The sequence below is a fragment of the Electrona antarctica genome, assembly GCF_951216825.1.
Source record: "Electrona antarctica genome assembly, chromosome: 20".
NCBI classification, from domain to species: domain Eukaryota; kingdom Metazoa; phylum Chordata; class Actinopteri; order Myctophiformes; family Myctophidae; genus Electrona; species Electrona antarctica.
The window spans coordinates 27,150,907-27,170,344 of NC_136801.1; the positions used below are offsets into that span (position 1 = coordinate 27,150,907).

The window sequence follows — 19,438 nt, forward strand, 5'->3', positions numbered from 1 at the left end:
GATCTGCAAGCTTGCAGCTCACAATTCGTCGCTCATCCATCCACGACACCGGTAACGATTAGTGAGGCCTGGCTCCCAAATGGAGAGATCCGATTGGTCGATGACGTCAGAAAAGGGAAAAAGTCAACAGTCAAGTAAAGGAAGTTCCGGGTAAAGATTTATAGCGTTTACTTTCGTCGTACGACTGCGTCGCGCTCCGAAAATAGCAGACCTACAAGCTCACAACGCGACGGGTCGCCCACGGCGTAGTGAGCTTGTAGATCTGATGTTTATGTAGTTTTCCTGTTGACTCCGTCGGTACGGCGAAGTACAAACAGCGACGTCGCAAACAATTAATAAAAGTAGCTCTTTTACGTGAGGCATATTTTAATACAATTGCGATTAAATTCACTTTAAGTTACGTGTGTTAATTATTATGTCAATAAAGTTATTATAATTATAATAATGATATAAAAAAAGGTTTTATTTTAGTTATAACCCCGCCCACCCGGAACAAACCGTCAGTGGGCAGTATTATTTTTATTTGTTAAGAGGTGACGTGGTGGACTGAGTCGGTTCTTCAACACCGTCTCATGTGTCGATAAAAGTACTCGGTGTTCCGGGTAAAGCTGTGCATAATCGATGTATTAATACTTGATCAAGATGCTCATCGGTATTTAGGTTTCGAGGCTCCTGTCGGCGCAGCATACATAGATAATACATCCATCCATAAGGAGAAGGAGGAGGAGGGAGGTGGAGGAGAGTAGATCTTTGGAGGCCTGGCTGGGAGGAATCTTAAGAATCCCGACAATCAGGCAGGTTTCCTTCCTCCTTTTCAGATCTTAAACGTCTATAGCATCGCCTTGGCTTTATTTTATTCATTATTGTTGTATAATAATGACACAGAAGATGCAAAGAGTCTGTGTTGAACTGTCGCTTGATTGTTTTTGTCCGCCTGGTCATATATATCTCAGGATGCAATTTTATGAAGACTAGATGGAGATCAGTCACATCAGTGGGTTGTTTATTCATTTAACATGGATCATTTCTACTACTAACATTCATTGCCATTTACAAGGAGTAGTAGAAACTCCAGATGGAATTAGCTTCTGTCAGGCATTCAGTATCCTATCATCACTCACCAGTCAGTCACCTCTGCATGATACTAAGTTTAGTATTTTAGTATTCACGAACTCCTGATTGATTGATTGAAATTCATCATAACATTTCGAGATGTACAAATATACACTTATATAGCCATTAGCCAAAGAACAGGAAATCATCATAAAGGAGATACAAAGGGAAAATAAAACCTATACAGTGAGGGGAAAAAGGGGTTATCCTAACCAATAAGCACTTTATATGTTCTTATATCAAGCTAGCCCTAGAATGTCTCTGTTGTTACATACATTGCCAAGTATTTCACATACAGAGCCATGGTCAATTGTAAACATTTGTGCTTCCCTGGTCAATTCGTGATGACGTTTGTGGTGATCAGAGGAAGTTTTGGTAAATTCAGTCCAGCTGTTATTCCGGGCCCCTTTGGAAAAGTGGAGATATTTGACTAAATACACGTTTTGTGCCAGAACTTTCACATGGATATGAAAGTAGAGGACCATATCTTACTCCAAGTCTTTGGAATTATTTAATGGGTGAGTAGTACAAACGGAGCGCCGATCACATTTATGTGTGTGCTCACTGGAAGCAGACACGGGTGTTCTATGGCTCTGTATGTGTATGTGAAATACTCCATGTAACAACAGACATTCTAGGGCTAATATCAAGCCTGAGCAGTGAAATGGTAATGGGACACCGTTCAAGGTTTTAGGTGAGGAGTATGTATGGCTTTCAGCGGTGATGGAGACTGGGCTGCATTCATCCATCCATCCATCCATCTTCAACCGCTTATCTGTAGTTGGGTCGTGGGGGCAACAGCTCCACCAGAGAGCTCCAGACTTCCCTCTCCAGATGTCCAGATCAACATTAGTACCTTCCTCCTGGGGGATCCTGAGGCATTCCAAGGCCCTTGTGACGATGTATCCATCTCCATCTCATCCTTGGTCTGCCCCGGGGTCTCCTCCCAGTGGGACGTCCATTGAGGACCTCCCTAGGACTAGGGAGACGCTTGCGAGGCATCCTAACCAGATGCCCAAACCACCTAAGCGGGCTCCTTTCCAAGCGAAGAAGCAGCAACTCTACTCAGAGTCTCTCGCTTAGTTCTCACCCTATCTCTAATGGAGATGCCAGCCACCTGAAAACTCTTTTCGGCCACTTGTATTCGTGACCTTATTCTTTCGGTCATGACCCACACTTCATGACCATAGGTGAGAGTAGGAACAAAGATTGCTCGGTAGACAGAGAGCTTTGCCTTCTGGCTCAGCTATCTTTCCGTCACAATAGTGCGGTACAGCGACTGCAATACCGACCCTGCCGCTCCGATTCACCGGCTGATCTCCTTCTCTGTCCTCCCCTCACTCATATACAAGACCCCGAGATACTTCAACTCTTTCACCTGGGGTAATGTCTCATTCCCTACTTGGACCTGGCTACAAGGAAACAATAGTGTAATGAAATGATATCTTTGGTCATAATTGTTGATTAAGAGAAGTTTATTTTTTATATTGAATAACGTACGCCTTCGTACACATGGGTACTAGACTACAGTGTATGGCCACTTGGCCAGAAGGAAGATGGCTGGGTAAAAAGCCGGCAGAGAGTGTTTGTCTGGGGCAGGGATGAGGAGGTGACACAATCCAATAACTTTTGGTGGGAATTATACCAATGACTTTGCTGGTTAAACAAGTTATCTTAAAGAGTGGCTCACTCATTTAATCTCTCATTTGTCTTACAAAGACAGGCATGACTTGATATACCAGTATGTTGTTTTTTTTCTCCGAATTAAACCACACCTACTATTATAGACGTGAAATGAGAGAGAGTGAGAGGGATGAGAGAGAGATGTCTTTAGGGGGGAAATTTTCCATTTCCCAGAAGAACTAATGAAATCTAATCTATGTCTTTGCTCCAGGAGTCATGCAGCTGGGAGTAGGACACCTGCTGCCCTGTAGCTGCCGGCCCATGATGAGCCTGTACTGCGTCTTGGTCCTGTGTGTCCTACCTGGCTGGGCAGTCAGCTATAAGCAAGCGGATAACGTCACTCTGTATGTCAACAAAGTGGGCCCTTACCATAATCCCCAGGAGACGTACCACTACTACACACTACCAGTTTGCAGTCCAGAGAAGGTCAGACACAGATATTTTAATTGGGGTTTGGCACTATTGGAATTAATCTTTCATGAAGAATGATGAGCCATTCTAATAACATTATGATACGGCAAACAGTTTGAGTGTACGTCCGCCAAAATCCACAGGAAAATAAAAAACATTTTGATGAATCTGACTGACTCTGTATTTGAAAATGGGTGCAAGTGAATAGGGGTGCGTGCACGTGAAGTACAAAATCTGTGTGGATCCAAGCTTATAGTGAATGAGGCCCAAAGCTTTGCCTAGCAGTATACAGTGTAAACAAAATATACTGTACAGTGTACACTGCGCATTTTGTCTATGAAACTGATAGCGTAACTTGAACCGCAGTATCCCTATTTTGGGGTTGACATTTGTCAAAAATAGCTGATCTACAAGCATGCAAACTGTGCAAAAGTGTTCATAGGGTTTAAGTTGTTAATTCATGAGTCATGGTTCCAATCAAATTGACCATCACTTCCCAGTGTTTTATGATGTGGCAATACAGGACATGAAATATGTTTGCAGATCAACAAAGAAGATAAAGAAAAAGGCCTCATAGCCACAATGCAAACAATTATTTAAAAAGAGGAAACCAACGTTTCCACCTCGTAAGGTCTTCAGGGAATGGCCAACAAAGCCAAGCCTGCTGCAAGTTACATTGAGAGTTCTAGATTTTAATCCACAGCAAAAAATTTACAAAAATTGAATTGGCAGCTGTGGTTTGACTTTGGTCTGTCATTCCCATTGCACTTACATTGTTGTTCTTATTTACACTCTGTTTCCAGGTACACCACAAATCTCTGAGTCTGGGGGAGGTTCTCGATGGAGACAGGATGGCAGAGTCCTTGTATCACATTCGCTTCAGAGAGAACGTTGAGAAGAAGACACTTTGTCAGCTGAGTCTGTCAGAGAAACAGGTATTTATTTCAGATTGAGGTCCTATTCGGTGTATCCAACGCGTATATCTAATGTGCGGCTGAGCATAGACATGGTAACGCCCAGCCTGCCTCTGATTGGCCTACCGATACTGCCCGTTTTGACTGTCCTCCGAGATGCGAGGTTACTCCGTGGTGGGAAAATAATACAAGAGAATGACAGCTTGGCACGTGCGACAGAATGCTTGATCATTAAAATAAACTAAATAATTTGTCTTGTGTGGTCTTTACTAATTGGTTTGCAAAATGAGTGCTCCCCCCATCACTGATGTAGTAGTTACTACAGGAATGTTTCTGAAGTCTGTCTGTCTGTCTGTCTGTCTGTCTCAGGTGGACATGCTTCGCGAGGCCATTGAGGAGCTGTATTACTTTGAGTTTGTCCTGGACGACATTCCCATCTGGGGGTTTGTGGGGTACATGGAAGAGAGTGGCTTCCTCCCTCACAGTCATAAGGTGAAGTGTGTGTGTGTGTGTGTGTGTGTGTGTGTGTGTGTGTGTGTGTGTGTGTGTGTGTGTGTGTGTGTGTGTGTGTGTGTGTGTGTGTGTGTGTGTGTGTGTGTGTGTGTGTGTGTGTGTGTGTGTGTGTGTGTGTCACATTTGTGATGACCATCTACTCGCATCGCAATTTTAACATGAGATGTCAGATTACAGTTATCATGCAGTTTGTTCTAGAAAGTAGGACCATCGTAGATACATGCACCAGATCTGCATTTTATTCTAGGTAGTTACTAGTTAGGTGATGAATGTCTCATGATCGGGAATTATAATCTCCAATGAGTCAGAGATGTATTCAGGAGCTGAACCATACGACATATATATATATATATATATACACAGTATATATAGCGCCTTGGCTTGTAAACAATAAGATGGAATAGTGAAACAAATAATATTCTGCATGCGTACTTGTGTGCTTATCTCATGTTTCTTTTCTATTTCTTCTTCCAGGTGGGTCTGTGGACCCATCTAGACTTCAACATCGAGTACAACGGCGACTCCGTGATCTTCGCCAACGTCTCTGTGAAGGACGTCAAACCTGTTCCCCTGGAGGAGGGGGGAGGGGCGGTGGCGGGAGTCGGTGTGGGAGGGGGCGGCCTGAAGGTCACGCACACCTACAGCGTCCACTGGTTCGAGTCCACGCTGCCTCACGGGCGACGAGCCGACCGCCTCAGAGACTACTCGTTTTTCCCCAAGACGCTGGAGATCCACTGGCTGTCAATCATCAACTCCCTGGTGCTGGTGGTTCTGCTGCTGGGCTTCGTCATCATCATCCTCATGAGGGTCCTGAAAAATGACTTTGCCAGGTCCGTTCGCTCAGCCTTTGAAATAGTGTGATCTCTGAGTTTTTAGAGCCCCTTTCTGTGACACACACAGCCCACTGTTGAATGGAACCTTGGTACAGAGCATTTAACTTTCAGGCCTTCTGGGACTATCCAAAAATAGTGCACAATGTAGCATTAATTATTGGAGATTGCAGTGGAAATTTCCCAGCAGCAGTGCCAGCACAATGATTCGCACAAGCACCTCCGAAATCAGTCACCACCACACCATGTTTTCTTGAGGAGCAATACGTCTTTTGTCTTGTATTATTATTTCTTCTTCCATTTCATCCCTGCATTAAAGTGTCTGTTGTCACGTCGTCTAGGTACAATGTGGACGAGGAGGGCAGCTGCGATGATCTGGACCAGGGCGACAACGGCTGGAAGATCATACACACAGATGTCTTCAGGTTTCCTCCATACAAAAGTCTGCTGTGTGCTGTGCTGGGAGTCGGGGCACAGTTCCTCACTCTAGCCACCGGTGAGCATTCACTCATTCAAGTACACACACACACACACACACTGTTTTGACAATGCACACTGTTTTGACATAGTGTGCATCAAATATTTTTTAACTGTGCATAGTGCATACTTTATGCACATGTGCAAGTACACTGACTGCACAGAAACACGGACACTGTTCGAGGCGAGGTTGAGAGAGGAGATCTGTTGCTGTATTCTATGTGGCAAACACTGGCAATAAAGGAGTTTACGTTGAAGTACGGTGACCAGACGTCCCGGTTTGTCCGGGATTGTGCTGTTTTCAAGCTGGGTGTCCCAAATAGGTGTATTCTGTATGTGCGCATTATGTACATGTGCACATGAACCTGCGGTTCAACAGGAATCCACAGAAATAATTAATGTGAGATAGAGTTAACTAGGACACACCTCGTGGCCACACAGATACAATCGTATAATTGTAGTGTAAATAGTATAAAGCCTTAAAGGGGCATTCCACTCATTAAAGTAAAATGTTGAAAATGAGTGGAATGCCCCTTTAATACCTAGAAACACTCACAGATCTAATGTAATGTAAATCAGTGAATATGAGTTGTGCTTTCTTTGTCCTGCTTGAAAACTGAACAGGCTCGTTGTCTGAGCATCAGTGACCCGTAGCTAGTTCCTTTGAATTGAATGGCAGTGTGACATTACTAGAAACCTGAGTACACACATACATAACGTGGAAACATGGAAGGGGAGCTAAATGTTCAACGGCTCTGGTTTACCTCCTAGTACAAAAAGCCTTAAGGCACAGTTGGACAATGTTGATTGATCATTTTCTTTCACTTTCCACTGCTGACATCGCAGTTTTGTTTTTTAAAGTCCTATACGCATTAGACAAAGTGAACAGGCGACAAGGCCTGGTTAATATTCTCCAGTGAATAAATCTAATCAAAAAGTATGTAAATAATCAACTTCCTACACAGGGGGTTACATGTTACACTTTCTTTGTTAAAGGTGCTGTAAGTGATATGTATAGCAATAATTGTTGTGAGATTATGGTTAGGATTAAGGTTAGGTACAGTGACAACTGGCATGTTACAGTGGGTTTTGTTGAAGTGGTGTAGGATGGAAAAAAAATGCATTTGGAACACTGAGAAGTTTTGATTCTCTTGATGAATGACCCCATTGCTGTCCTGCAACCACGGTTTCCATAGGGATCATCGTCATGGCATTGCTGGGAATGTTCAACGTGCATCGCCACGGTGCCATCAACTCGGCGGCCATCGTCCTGTATGCACTGACCAGCTGTGTGTCCGGCTACGTTTCATGCAGCTTCTACACGCAGATCCACGGTCAACGGTGGGTGTGGAACATCATTCTCACCTCGTCTCTCTTCTCTGGTGAGTACGGTCTCACTGAAAAGCATGTCATGCTCATTTCCCTATTTCTTTATTTACCTTTTATTTAACCACACATTACACCTGATTACCTTGTTTTGGGAACGTCATTATAAGCAAATGGCAGATCTACAATATTGCTCACAAGGCGTTGTGACATGACATGTTAGTATTTAGGGCATAAGTGTTTAAAAAGGGTAAATTGTGGAACATGTGTTACAGCAGAACCCTGTTTTAACCGTTCATACAGTTACCCAACAGGCCAACACATAACATACTAGCAGGTACCAATGGCTGTCGGAAAGAGAACCCTGTGAACCATGACTTTGTGATCATGAATGATATTGAGCCCTTTTATCATTGGTTTCAGAAAATACTTCCTCCCTATTGAAAGGCAATGAGAAGTACTGTATTGGGCAACATTCAAGCTGTTAGCAGTCTCACCTCACAGCTGTTACCAAATAAGCACATCCATTTCCTCTGTCGGGATCAAGGGTCACAACTCACAACTGTGTCTGTAGCAATACTTGATTGCATCCCTCCTGCCTATTAGGGACAAGGGATTGGAAACTATAATTGATTAATCATTCCTGATGGCTAAAAGTTAACTATAATGTTATGCATTTTCTATTTATTTAATTACATTTATTTTTCTAATGGTTTCATTAGAATAATCTTAAAAACAGTAGAATAATCCACATTTATTTTGGTCAGTCATGCACTGTTGCACATCCCTACTGCCTATAGGGCTGCATTATTTCAGCATTACTTGGTGTCTGTAAATCTAAATGGCATTTGATACATCTGTGCATTTAACAAAACACCCTGCACCTCATGGACAAATATGCACTGTAGCACAGGGTAATTATCTGTAGCTAAGAAGAGAGCTAAGCATAGAAAGGAGTAAACAATATAAAGATAACAGTACATATTGCAGTTAACTGCTCCCAGGGGTCTTTGAGGGGGTTCCAGGGGGCCCCCAGCAAAAACATTTTTTAACATAGCATTTAAACCATTTTAACAACTCTAACCCTACATACATCGGTTATTACTGGTTTATTTAAACGATGACCTTTATGCTTTCCATACAGTACAGTAATATTCACTTCAAGCTAGGACTCGTGCCTTAAACCTAAACCAAAGATGGCTAAACTCTCCAAGCCCACAGGAGTCTTAACAAATGAACAGAAATATGACCCCCTTCCCACCCCCCAACCTGCGTTTCAACAATAGTCAGTCAGTCAGTAAGTAAACCATCTCCTCCTGAGAGTAGATTTTTTTGTCTAAATAAACAACTAATAGTTCTAGCTCCCTCTAGAGGGTATTCCAGGCAGAAGTGAGCAAACACATAATCCATGCCAGTTGCTGAATTTTTCCAAATAGTAGTCCAGGCTATTGTTTATTTTCTCACCGGGACATTATTTGGTTACGCTGTGGTAACTCTTTCTTTTTCAGCTCACAGCTTCCTTTCTATTCAGTGCATGTTATCAGCTGATGATTAATAAATGTGGTCTTAATAGTATAAACTAGAAAAAGTGCCCTTCTGGGCACAGGTCTCCACCAGGAGGATAGGACTGTGTGAGATGTTTGGCAAAATGTTTAGGATTAATATAAACGTGTTTTTGAAGCATTTTGTTCCAAAAATGTGTTTTGCAAAAATCAACCTGTTGGTGGCGCTATAACAGGCCAATGTTAAAAGGGTGGGATATATTCCTCAGCCTAGTAAGAAAATGTGTGAAAGATTTCACGTAAATTGCATGCTGCGTTCATGATTTGAGGCTTTTGTTCAAAACGGGGCAATCTTGCAAACTGTGAAAGCCAATTATAGCCAATTAGGATGGCATATGAAATATCGGACAGATCCGACTTGAGCACATGACCATAGAGATACTGTGTAACGATTTGTGAGATTTTTGGACAGAATCTGGAGGAGTAATATCAAAAAATGTGTTTTACAAAAGTCGGCCTCCTGGTGGCGCTATAAAAGGCAGATGCGGAAAATGCAGGTCAAAGGTTTGTCCTTGGCCTCTAGGGAGTGTGCATGCAACGTATCACGCAGATCGGTGCAGTTTTAGGTAAACAATGTGAAAAGCTGCCTCATGGTGGCGCTATAACAGGCCGTTCTGGAAAATGTGGGGCAGAGGTTCATCGTTGGCATCCAGGGAGTGTGTGTGCAAAGTTTGGCATTGATCGGGCCAACGGTGCCGGAGATTAGCTGATAACGGACGGACGGAAGGACGGACGGAAGGAAGGACACACACACACACACACGGACGGAGTGCAAAACATACTCTCTCCCCATGCCTTCGGCCTGGTGGAGACAATAAAATACTTTTAAGTACAGCAACTGGCCCCTGTGTGACACCATTCAACAAATTAATAATAATAATAATTCATTGTATGGCTAATGTATTTAAAAAAAAATCTCAATTCAATGATTGCCACTGTCTTTGAGTTGATTTCTATTTACTACATTGCATTGCTTTATTTGCTTACATTGTAGTCATGTATGCCAACAGCTCCTTTGTTCCTGACATGGAGTGTGGTGAACTCTGTCCACTGGTGGAGCGGCTCCACACAGGCCCTGCCGGCCACCACTGTGCTCCTGCTGCTGGGCGCCTGGGTCCTGGTGGGCTTCCCTCTCACCATCATCGGGGGTATCGTGGGCAAGAACCGGGCCGGCAGCTTCCAGGCGCCCTGCCGGACCCGCAACATCCCCCGACAGATCCCCAGCCAGCCCTGGTACAAGCACACGGCTGTCCACATGGCCATTGGCGGTTTCCTGCCATTCAGGTGGGTAGTGGTTATGTAAAAAGGCGGTAGCTGACCTGACCACTTACCGGTAACCACATTAATCCTAGTGTCTATATTTTGTTGTGAGCTTGTAGATTTGTCGCTATTTGTTGAACGAAAAATTATATAAGTGGTTAATGCAGTGTCCCCGTTTCCATTCCGGTTGGACTCATCCCCCCCTATTTGCCCCAGTCTTTTCTACACCATCCTGTTTAAATAAAGCCTTAAAACACTGTACAATATTTACAAAAAACAAAGAATGCCACTGAAATCTGGAAACCACATGTTACTACTGTTTTTGTTTTCTTTTTTTCTCCTGAATAAGTTTTTGATTAAGTGCAGGGATGACAGGTCTCCAGCTGGGTTTGACCCAGGGATATTGTGGTTTGACACGATTCGATGTGGACCCGTCGCAGCCCCCCCTTTCATGACGACGACTGGCCCAGGAAATAATTCCCCATTCATTTTTGTCATAGACATTTCAAAAAGTATTTATTTAAAGACCTTTTAAAGCCACGGACAAAGCCAACTCGGATCGTGACAAATCATGACAACAAACTTTTGGGCCGAACAAATAATTACAAAGAAAAACAACAAAAAGTGTTGTACCCTGCCCTTTTTTTTCTTCTTTCTAATTATTTGTTCGCCCTAAAATATTGTTTGTTGTCATGATTTGTCATGATCCTAGTTGGCTTTGATCGAGGCTTACAGATCTTTAAATAAATACTTTTTGAAAAATGCATGGGGAATTATTTGCTGGGCCAGTTGTCGTCATGAAAGGGGGCGGGACTGCGACTCTATTGCATTGATGTTAAAATAGTCTTAGTGCTGAGTCATCATGACTCATGAAGTTTTTCTTTTGTCAGATCATTGCCTTTGAATGGTTCTCCGTTTGTCACGCTTCCTCAATCTATCTCTTCCTCCTTCTCATCCTGCTTTTATCACTACTCTCCCTTCTCGCCCCCTACAATTTAGGCATTTAGCAGACGCTCTTAATCCAGAGCGATTTACATTAAGCAATAACAAAAAGCATGGCATACATCACATATATAAAAAGTAGTTATCATGACACGTGCGTAAGCTAAGAATGTAACAGTGGAGTATCTATGTAAACTATACTATATTATACATGTGTACTATAAAGTGCTATGACTACATAAAATGCAATTCTAGTGCTGTCTATGTAACATGCTATAAGTCTGTTTAAAATACTATCTAGTCTACATAAAGTGCTATATTTAAAATACTATCTAAGTCTACATAAAGTGCTATCTAAGGGGCTAGTGCGACGGGCCATGGTGTAGTCTGAAGAGGTGGGTTTTCAAACTACGGCGGAAGATTGGGAGTGAGGCTGCAGTTCTGATTGTGATGGGGAGTGCATTCCATAGTTTTGGAGCCAGAAGGGCTCCTTTCTTATCTTCTCCCCCTCACTCCTTTTGTCTCGTCTCTCCATCCCTCCTCCTCCAGTGCCATCTCCGTGGAGCTCTACTACATCTTCGCCACAGTGTGGGGTCGTGAGCACTACACCCTCTATGGCATCCTGCTGTGCGTCTTCGCCATCCTGCTGTCGGTGGGCGCGTGCATCTCCGTGGCGCTCACCTACTTCCTTCTGTCGGGCGAGGACTACCGCTGGTGGTGGCGGAGCGTGCTGAGCACGGCGTCCACCGGACTCTTCATATTCGTCTACTCTGTCTTCTACTACCGCAACCGCTCGTCCATGAGTGGCCTGGTACAGAGTGCCGAGTTCTTTGGCTACTCGCTGCTCACGGCTCTGGTGTTCTCGCTCATGCTGGGCACAGTGTCCTTTTGGGCTTCGCTGGCGTTCATACGCTACATCTATCGCAGCCTCAAGATGGACTAGAGAGAGCGCACTGAGCGCAGGCCACAGATGTGTATGTGTGTGCAGAAGGGTTTGTGCATACGCGTAGGTACGCGTTGCGGGAACACCGTACAATACATGCAGTCACACACTTTGTAACGTGCATTGCCTCATGCCATATACCGGTACACACACAGACAAGTCACTTTCTCCTATCTCGGTTGTACACACACACACACACACATCCTGTAGGGGTGGATGGCAGGAGAAACAGGGGCCTTTTAACCTTGATTTGGCAGGACCTAATAAAGAGACTATACAAGCTGTTATGGTTGGGAGTTGATGAATGAACAAATGAAGGGCTGCTGTGGGACAAGGTTATATATTTAAGGATGAAAAGGGGACGCTGCATTATAAAGGGATGATTGTGTCCCATCATCAGGAATGAATGTGTATGGTGAAATAAGTATGTGGTTATAGCATTGTATGTTGCAGGCAGACAACTACACTGTTGGGTTTCCACTGCAGGCACTAGCGTGGGTTCCCCCCACACACACAGTACGATTTCCAACATTCTTACCTATGGAGATGACTTCGTTTTGTCATGCAGGTGTTGATTTCTCCTTGTGGAGGAAAGTCTCCCACTTGCATGGCTGCTTATGTTTCATGAGTCAGAAGAAATCTGATTAGAAGTTCTGTTGAAAGAGTAACCATCTGATGTATTGTTCCACTTTTGGCTTTGGCAATTTAAACGTAAGTTTTCTGCCAATAAAGCCCTTTGAATCCAATTGACAATTCTATTAAATGGGACCGGTTTGCCACCACCCGTTGTGCGTAAACTTTTTTGGCTAAAACACTGTTCATATAATTTATATATCCGTGTCCCTGTTGTGCATAAACATTTGATCCTTGACAAAACCCATGTAGGTCTGCAGTGGAGACATGGGCGAATGCCTGGTGTTGCATTATGTGGGTGATGGGAGCAACATTGTATGTATTTTGGTTCTGATGTAAATAAACTTTTCAATAAAATTCTTCTCTTTAGTTTGCTGGCTAGTTCTGGGATCAGTCAGGTTTCTCAAAATCCTTTGACTAGTAGGTATTAACGGAGTCCTTTTACATGACGTTATCAATCCATACCTAAAATTTTAGTACTTGAGATGCAACTTATTTCCCCAGAGAGCACACAAAGCACTTACTCTTGTGATTCCAAACTCAATGATTTAATTGACTGTACCAAATGTAAAAAAAGACAACATTTCAAGTAGCAACGTGAACTGGCATTCAAAGCAACAAAGAAAAAAAACACCCAGGCAAATGTGTAGACATGTAGTAGTACTTTGCATTGTTGGCAGTACATAAGTGATATAAAACAGACATCCATCAGGGCTTCAAACTCACAGGAGAGTTGCCAAGAGCAAAGAACACGATGTATAAGTACTCAGTAAAAAAATAAACATTTGAAAAAAAAAAAGGGGGTAAAGATAAAACACGAACGAGACTACACACATGCACGCAGCCACGAACAGGCCAACCACCACCAACTTGGGTGTCTTAAAACTTGTGCATGGGGAATATAAACGAGCATAGGAAATTCTCAACATCACAGTAGCATTCTCACTGTAGTCTATGGCCAAATCACTACTACTGGCTGGCGCCGCCATGAATGGAGAGATCGACCACATCGTCACTGTCGATGCTAGTATTGCCACTGGAATTGCCAGCTGTGGCAGTGCTGTATTCATAGTGTGTGGTCTGTGCAGGAGACGGGTTCAACGTGTTCCAGCTGGTTGGCAGGTGGTCAGGCTGGGAAGAAGCAGAGGGCCAGGTGCTGTAGCCACCCATCGCTGCCAGGTACTGGTAGTAGGCCAGATTCTGGCCAGGGTTCTGGTTGTACGCAGACACCATCTGCTGGTTGTATTGCTCCTGAAGCTTTGCACGAAATACCTCTTCTTGATACTACAGGGAGACAGGATGGGTGTTAGTGATATTTTGTGGTTAAAACAAAGTTTTGTTAAAAGGTTAAATCGCTATATTCTGATAGTAATCATTGCTAGAGTGTTTGCTCAATAACAGGGGTCATTTTCAGGTAGGTATCAGCTTAATTTATTTATTGTGTTCCAGTTCCAATTTTGTCTTCTCATTTCTTTGTGTCATCGCTTACAATTTGATGCATTTAAAGGAGCATTCAGTGATTTGGAAAACCACCCAGTCAGCCCCGGTAACAAAATGTGCACATGCACGCACTACAGTGGGGGGAAGTGCAACAGGCCAACAGCATGTGCACCAAGGCCCGCCCCCACTCGATCATGATTGGAGGAAGGCCCCTCTCATCCTGATTGGATGAAGGCTTTGCCACCCGCCACCAAAACTGAAACTAGGGTTTTTTGACCACAGGGGCTCACTGGGGACAGGGAGGAATTCCTTATATGGTCAGCACACTCTATAGTAGGGAGGATTATCCCAAAAAAAAAAGAAAAAATAAGTGATATTTGAATGAAGTGAAATCACTGAATATACCTTTAATCTGTATCCATGGTCCTGACTTGGTCCTTCTCTGTCCTGTTTGGATAAAATGTTTAATAAAAAGCTGGAGACATGGAGTCCTGTTACTGAACAAACACTCTATAGTACTATCACAATATAGTACTATCACAATATAGATCGAGCTTTTTAACACTTATTTTTAAGCAAAGAAAACCTTTAATATACCTTTTATACCTTTAATATACAGAGAACTTGAAGCACAAACATATCCAACATTGAGCTACTGTAAATTATTGGCGGTGTGTATAGGGTGTACCAAAATCTCCTGGAGGGGGCGTCAACATATGTGTCACGTGGTAGCGGCCGCCATACTTGCTGGCTTGTCTGGTTTGTTTACATTGAGCGACTATCCGTGTGCTTGTATACGTTCTTTTTTTAAACTGACCTCACAATGGTGCAGACTTGCTCAGTAAATAAGTGCCACAGCAGGTCACGTCGAGGAAATGAGCCAGAAAACGGAATTAGATGTTCAGCTTTCCAGCATGGAGACAGCATCAAGGAACCCAGATTGACGAGTTTACAAAAAGACGTAGAATGGCTTGGATCGGCGCACGGGCGCAGAGACATAATGTTCAACAAAGTATCTAAGCACAGCCGTGTTTGTTCACAACATTTTCCTTGTCCTTGTAATGTATTTGGGCCCGACGTTCTTTCTATCCACCCTGGTGTTGGTTCACCATGTTGTCGCCAAGAACGAGCTTAATATTTACAAATACATACCACCGTCACTCAATTCTGAGTGATGTGGGCTAGAATTTAATGCCCACGAGAGGGCCGTCCCAAGCTTTTCAGACGCCGCCCCCCTCTTGGTGACGTACACGTTCTCACACGCTATATCGTCTTGCATTTAAGGCCACGGCCACAACTCTGGCCGGGCCTCCCCTAATGGACGACTTTTTGTGCGTCCCAGCCTGCTGCTGATTCTCCGTTACTGATAAACAGGACACTTGGGCTGGACAGATATTTCTTAAATGTTATAACCTTTTAGACCAGAGAGAAAATGGAAACCCTCATAGCTTTCATAATGATGTGGTCACTCACTGTTTGGATGTTGTTTGTGTCGAGTGCAGGGTTAGGACTGGCATTAGGACTAGTTTTCTTGCTGCTTTTCTTTAAAGAGATGTCCCATTCGCCGTCCTTCAGGTGTCTCCTCATCTTCATGCGGCGATTCTGAAACCAGGTCTTCACCTGAAACACCAGATAAAAATCTATTCATATTGCCCATAAAGCCACCAATTATCCTCTTTCACACATTATTAAACACTGCACAAGAGTCAATGATTGTGTGTGTGTGTGTGTGTATAGTTAAGTACATTCAAAAGTATAAAACTAGATTTACATCACATTCTTTACCTGTTTGTAGCTTAGCCCCGTGACTTCTCCCAGCTCCTTCATCTCAGCAGGGGTGAGATACCTCTTAGCATTGAAACGCTGCATTAGGGTGTCCATCTGACTCTCTGAAAATGCTGACCGGGACATTGCTCTTGGCCGGACAGCATTCCCTGCTGCTTTGGCTCGCTTGCCTCGCTTCTTTGGGGTGGACAGAGGTGCGTGTATGGGGTCAGGGGCATTGGGTATGTCCCCTATGGTGGTGGGGATATTCAGCTTCTCTGTAAACAGAGAGAAAGGGACCTGCTCACGTGTGTCGGGGCTAAGACTGTCCCTCCCATCGTCAAGATCCTTTCTTGTCCAGTCAACTGGATGTGCTTGGGGGAGACCTCGCTCGCTTGCGTTGCTGCCAGAGCTCCATGAATCGGTGTTATGTGTGGGTTCAGGATTGTCAGGGATAACGCTGTCCCTCGCAGTCGCACCATCAAGGTCCCTTATTGTCCAGGCAACTGGATCTGTTTGGGGGAGACCTCGCTTGCTGCCAGAGCTCCATGAATCGGCGTCATGTGTGGGTTCAGGATTGTCGGGGCTAACGCTGTCCCTCGCAGTCGCACCATCAACGTCCCTTACTGTCCAGGCAACTGGATCTGTTTGGGGGAGACCTCGCTCTCTTGCGTTGCAGCCAGCGCTCCATGAATCGGTGTCAAGTGTGGGTTTAGGATCGTCTGGGAGTGGGCTAACACTGTCCCTCCTGGCATCAAGCTCCCTTATTGTCCAGGCAACTGGATCTGCGTAGGGGAGACCTCGCTCTCTTGCGTGGCAGCCAAAGCTCCATGAATCTGTCTCAAGTGTGGGTTTAGGATCGTCTGGGAGTGGGCTAACACTGTCCCTCCCGCCATCGAGGTACTGTCTTGACCAGGTCTGTCTTGACCAGGCAACTGGATCTGTTTGGGGGAGACCTCGCTTGCTGCCAGAGCTCCATGAATCGGCGTCATGTGTGGGTTCAGGATTGTCGGGGCTAACGCTGTCCCTCGCAGTCGCACCATCAACGTCCCTTACTGTCCAGGCAACTGGATCTGCTTGGGGGAGACCTCCATCTCTGCTGCTGCAGCGAGGGCTCAATGAATCTGTGGAGGAAAGCAGAGGTCGAAGTTAAAAACTGGTTCTCTGGGGTCACAACAATGCTTTTAAAATGTGCGATAGTCAGACAAATATTCCATTGCAAAAATAAAATGTTTTTTTTGTGATATTAGTATGCCAGTCCTTGGGCAATCCATTTTGAAAAACAGGCCCTGCTTTTCAGACGGGGTGTGGGGAAATCTTATCATGCAATTCTCACTATATACCACGAGGTGTCGCCATTGAAAGGGCGAGGCGGGATGTTTATTAGAAGAAAACTAAAGTTTTAGGGGGTTTTAGGGATAATGATTTATTGATGATTGATTGATTTCCAAAAAAAAGCACAAGTTAGTACAGTTAAATTATACAAGGTCTTCTAAGATGATTTAAAACCCAAGAAAGCCTATGGCTTGCACCTCGTGGGTTTGGAGCGTTTGGAGGGAGCATGTGAAGCATTTTAGTTTTACTACCTGTGAACCAGAAAGGCGAAACAAAGTACAACCATAGACTTAAACATGTTTGTACAAACCTACATGCGATCAACTTACCAGGTGACGCGTGGGATTCAGAGTCGCTTGTTGGTGTAGCAGGCCTATGATGTGCCCATGCCTTCTCGTACGGATCCCGGTTCTGGGCCATGTAGACGTGGCCCGTCTGCGGGTTGCTGTAGTACTGTATGACACCCTGCGAGCCTGGATAGTGATGATGATGATGGCCGTTCCCAACGACGTGTGCCGCCGCAGAGCTTTCGGGTGGCGACGCGGCCTCCCGGGCCCCCGTGACCGCAGCAGCGGGGTTATAGTGAGACGCATGGGTCATGCCGGGGTGGTGGTTGGCGAGCTCTGCGGCGACATGGCCCGGGTCAGTCCATGCTGTCGCCCCGGTGTTCTGCTCTGGTACCACCCCCGGTTGGTGGTACATGTAGGCGCCGTAACCGTACGCAGCCGCGGCATAAAGACCACCAGCAGCATGGTGGTGGTAATTGTAGCTTAGCTGCGACTTCCACTCTGCCATGTCGAACCGACCCTACCGCTTTACCAATTCAAATGAACGGGTTAAAGGGAAATACAAGTTCACGGAACCGCTCGGGTCCAGTATAGGTCGCAATAATAAAAACAAGGCCTAAAAGTAAGCAGTATATCGCTGCACGGATCCGTCCAAAGCAGTGTTGGTGAACTGGGGGAGCCGTTAATAAGAGGGGTGTGGTTGGGGCGTGCACCCAGGTGGGGTGTGGACTCGTCACTGCTACATTTTAATTGGCCAATTTGGCCCCAATCTCATTTGAATCCCTTCTAAACCAGTCACCATAGTTTACTAAACCAGTGATAGCAGTCTCACTCTTTTCTCACGTCAAGGAGTAATACAAATATTTAATTTGGCTGCTGTGCTGCTGACCCAATCTGAAAATATATCCATTTGAAAATATGTCGTGCCAGGGAGTAGGACCCACAGAAGTGTTTATATTATAGGCTATTCCATTGGCGTAACATGCTTGAATGAATTTCTGATCTTAATCTCCACTAAACACAGACAAATGCCGTTTAAAAAATTGTATAGAACCTATTATACTCCACATAGTTACATGCATAGGCTATAATATAAAGTCTCTGATGGAGATATACTTCATATGCTGTGGAGCTGTCCATGCTTGGAGGAGTTTGGGAAATATATAGGCCTAGAACAATTTACAGAAATAGTAGGGTGTGAAATAGTACCTGATAGGATTTTGGATACATGTATACAGGGACTCACATTAAGAAATATGCTACTTTATTTTGCTGGCTGGCACAGGGAAAAAATCTTAAAAACAAACACACACATTTGAGTTTTTTAAAGTGGCATATAGCTGGAACCCCCAGGAGTCCTCAAAGGGGTTCCCCAATCCCCAGTAAAATGAGTTAATCAAGTTGAACCACTTTAAGCATATTTTACACAAAGATAAATCCTGCACAATGTCTGAACATGTTGTGAAGGCACTGAAGGGTACTTAGGCTAAAGGGTATACAGCGCTTGTAGTGGAAATATGTGCGTGAACCTGTGATAAATTGAATTCGCACTTCAATTGTATGTATGTTGTATTCTAAACGGAATTTAAATATTTTCATCCGTGACAAATAAGGTGTTTTATTTAATGGGTATATAGATTATATTAGACTTTATTACCAAGTAACCCTGGACAATGAACCTCGGTCAATGAAGTATATGGGTTTAACTTATGTCAATATAATATAATGTTGCTTTGTTGCTCCTGAAGTACAGGAGGTGAGGAGTTGGTGAATAATTTAAAAGCCAGACCCTCCCCTCCATTTACCTGCACATTGTCTGAACATGTTGCAGGCCAAGGTTGATTGAACCGTAAATTATATCATATCACCCGCAAATTATCCACCAGTGAAAGGATTTTGAGAGCAGCAAGCCTAATGGTTCGATTTGCATTGCTATTCTGATCTCTATACATGGACAGTGTGTGTGAACTGAACTGTGAAGTAGCCTACTGTGTAGGCTCAGATG

At 44.1% G+C, this 19,438-nt stretch overlaps 2 protein-coding genes across 3 annotated transcripts; one reads left to right on the forward strand and one right to left on the reverse strand.

Moving 5' to 3' along the window:
- Nucleotides 1-477: 477 nt before the first annotated feature.
- tm9sf1 (transmembrane 9 superfamily member 1) lies at nucleotides 478-13,278 on the forward strand. Its single transcript, XM_079489073.1, has 9 exons — nucleotides 478-794; nucleotides 3,008-3,222; nucleotides 4,011-4,142; nucleotides 4,491-4,613; nucleotides 5,109-5,464; nucleotides 5,806-5,960; nucleotides 7,138-7,323; nucleotides 9,840-10,113; nucleotides 11,581-13,278. The coding sequence occupies exons 2-9, from the start codon at nucleotides 3,013-3,015 to the stop codon at nucleotides 11,972-11,974; spliced, it is 1,830 nt and encodes a 609-aa protein (XP_079345199.1). The 5' UTR covers nucleotides 478-794; nucleotides 3,008-3,012; the 3' UTR covers nucleotides 11,975-13,278.
- Nucleotides 13,134-18,135, reverse strand: nanog (nanog homeobox). Of its 2 annotated transcripts, XM_079489069.1 has the most exons (5): nucleotides 17,476-18,134; nucleotides 15,833-16,935; nucleotides 15,521-15,667; nucleotides 14,453-14,494; nucleotides 13,134-13,891 (listed from the first exon to the last, which is right to left on the reverse strand). In XM_079489069.1, the coding sequence occupies exons 1-5, from the start codon at nucleotides 17,939-17,941 to the stop codon at nucleotides 13,577-13,579; spliced, it is 2,073 nt and encodes a 690-aa protein (XP_079345195.1). In that variant the 5' UTR covers nucleotides 17,942-18,134; the 3' UTR covers nucleotides 13,134-13,576. The 2 variants fall into 2 exon arrangements, with proteins under 2 accessions (XP_079345195.1, XP_079345196.1); XM_079489070.1 differs by lacking the exon at nucleotides 14,453-14,494 and having other exon boundaries at nucleotides 17,476-18,135.
- Nucleotides 18,136-19,438: the final 1,303 nt, after the last annotated feature.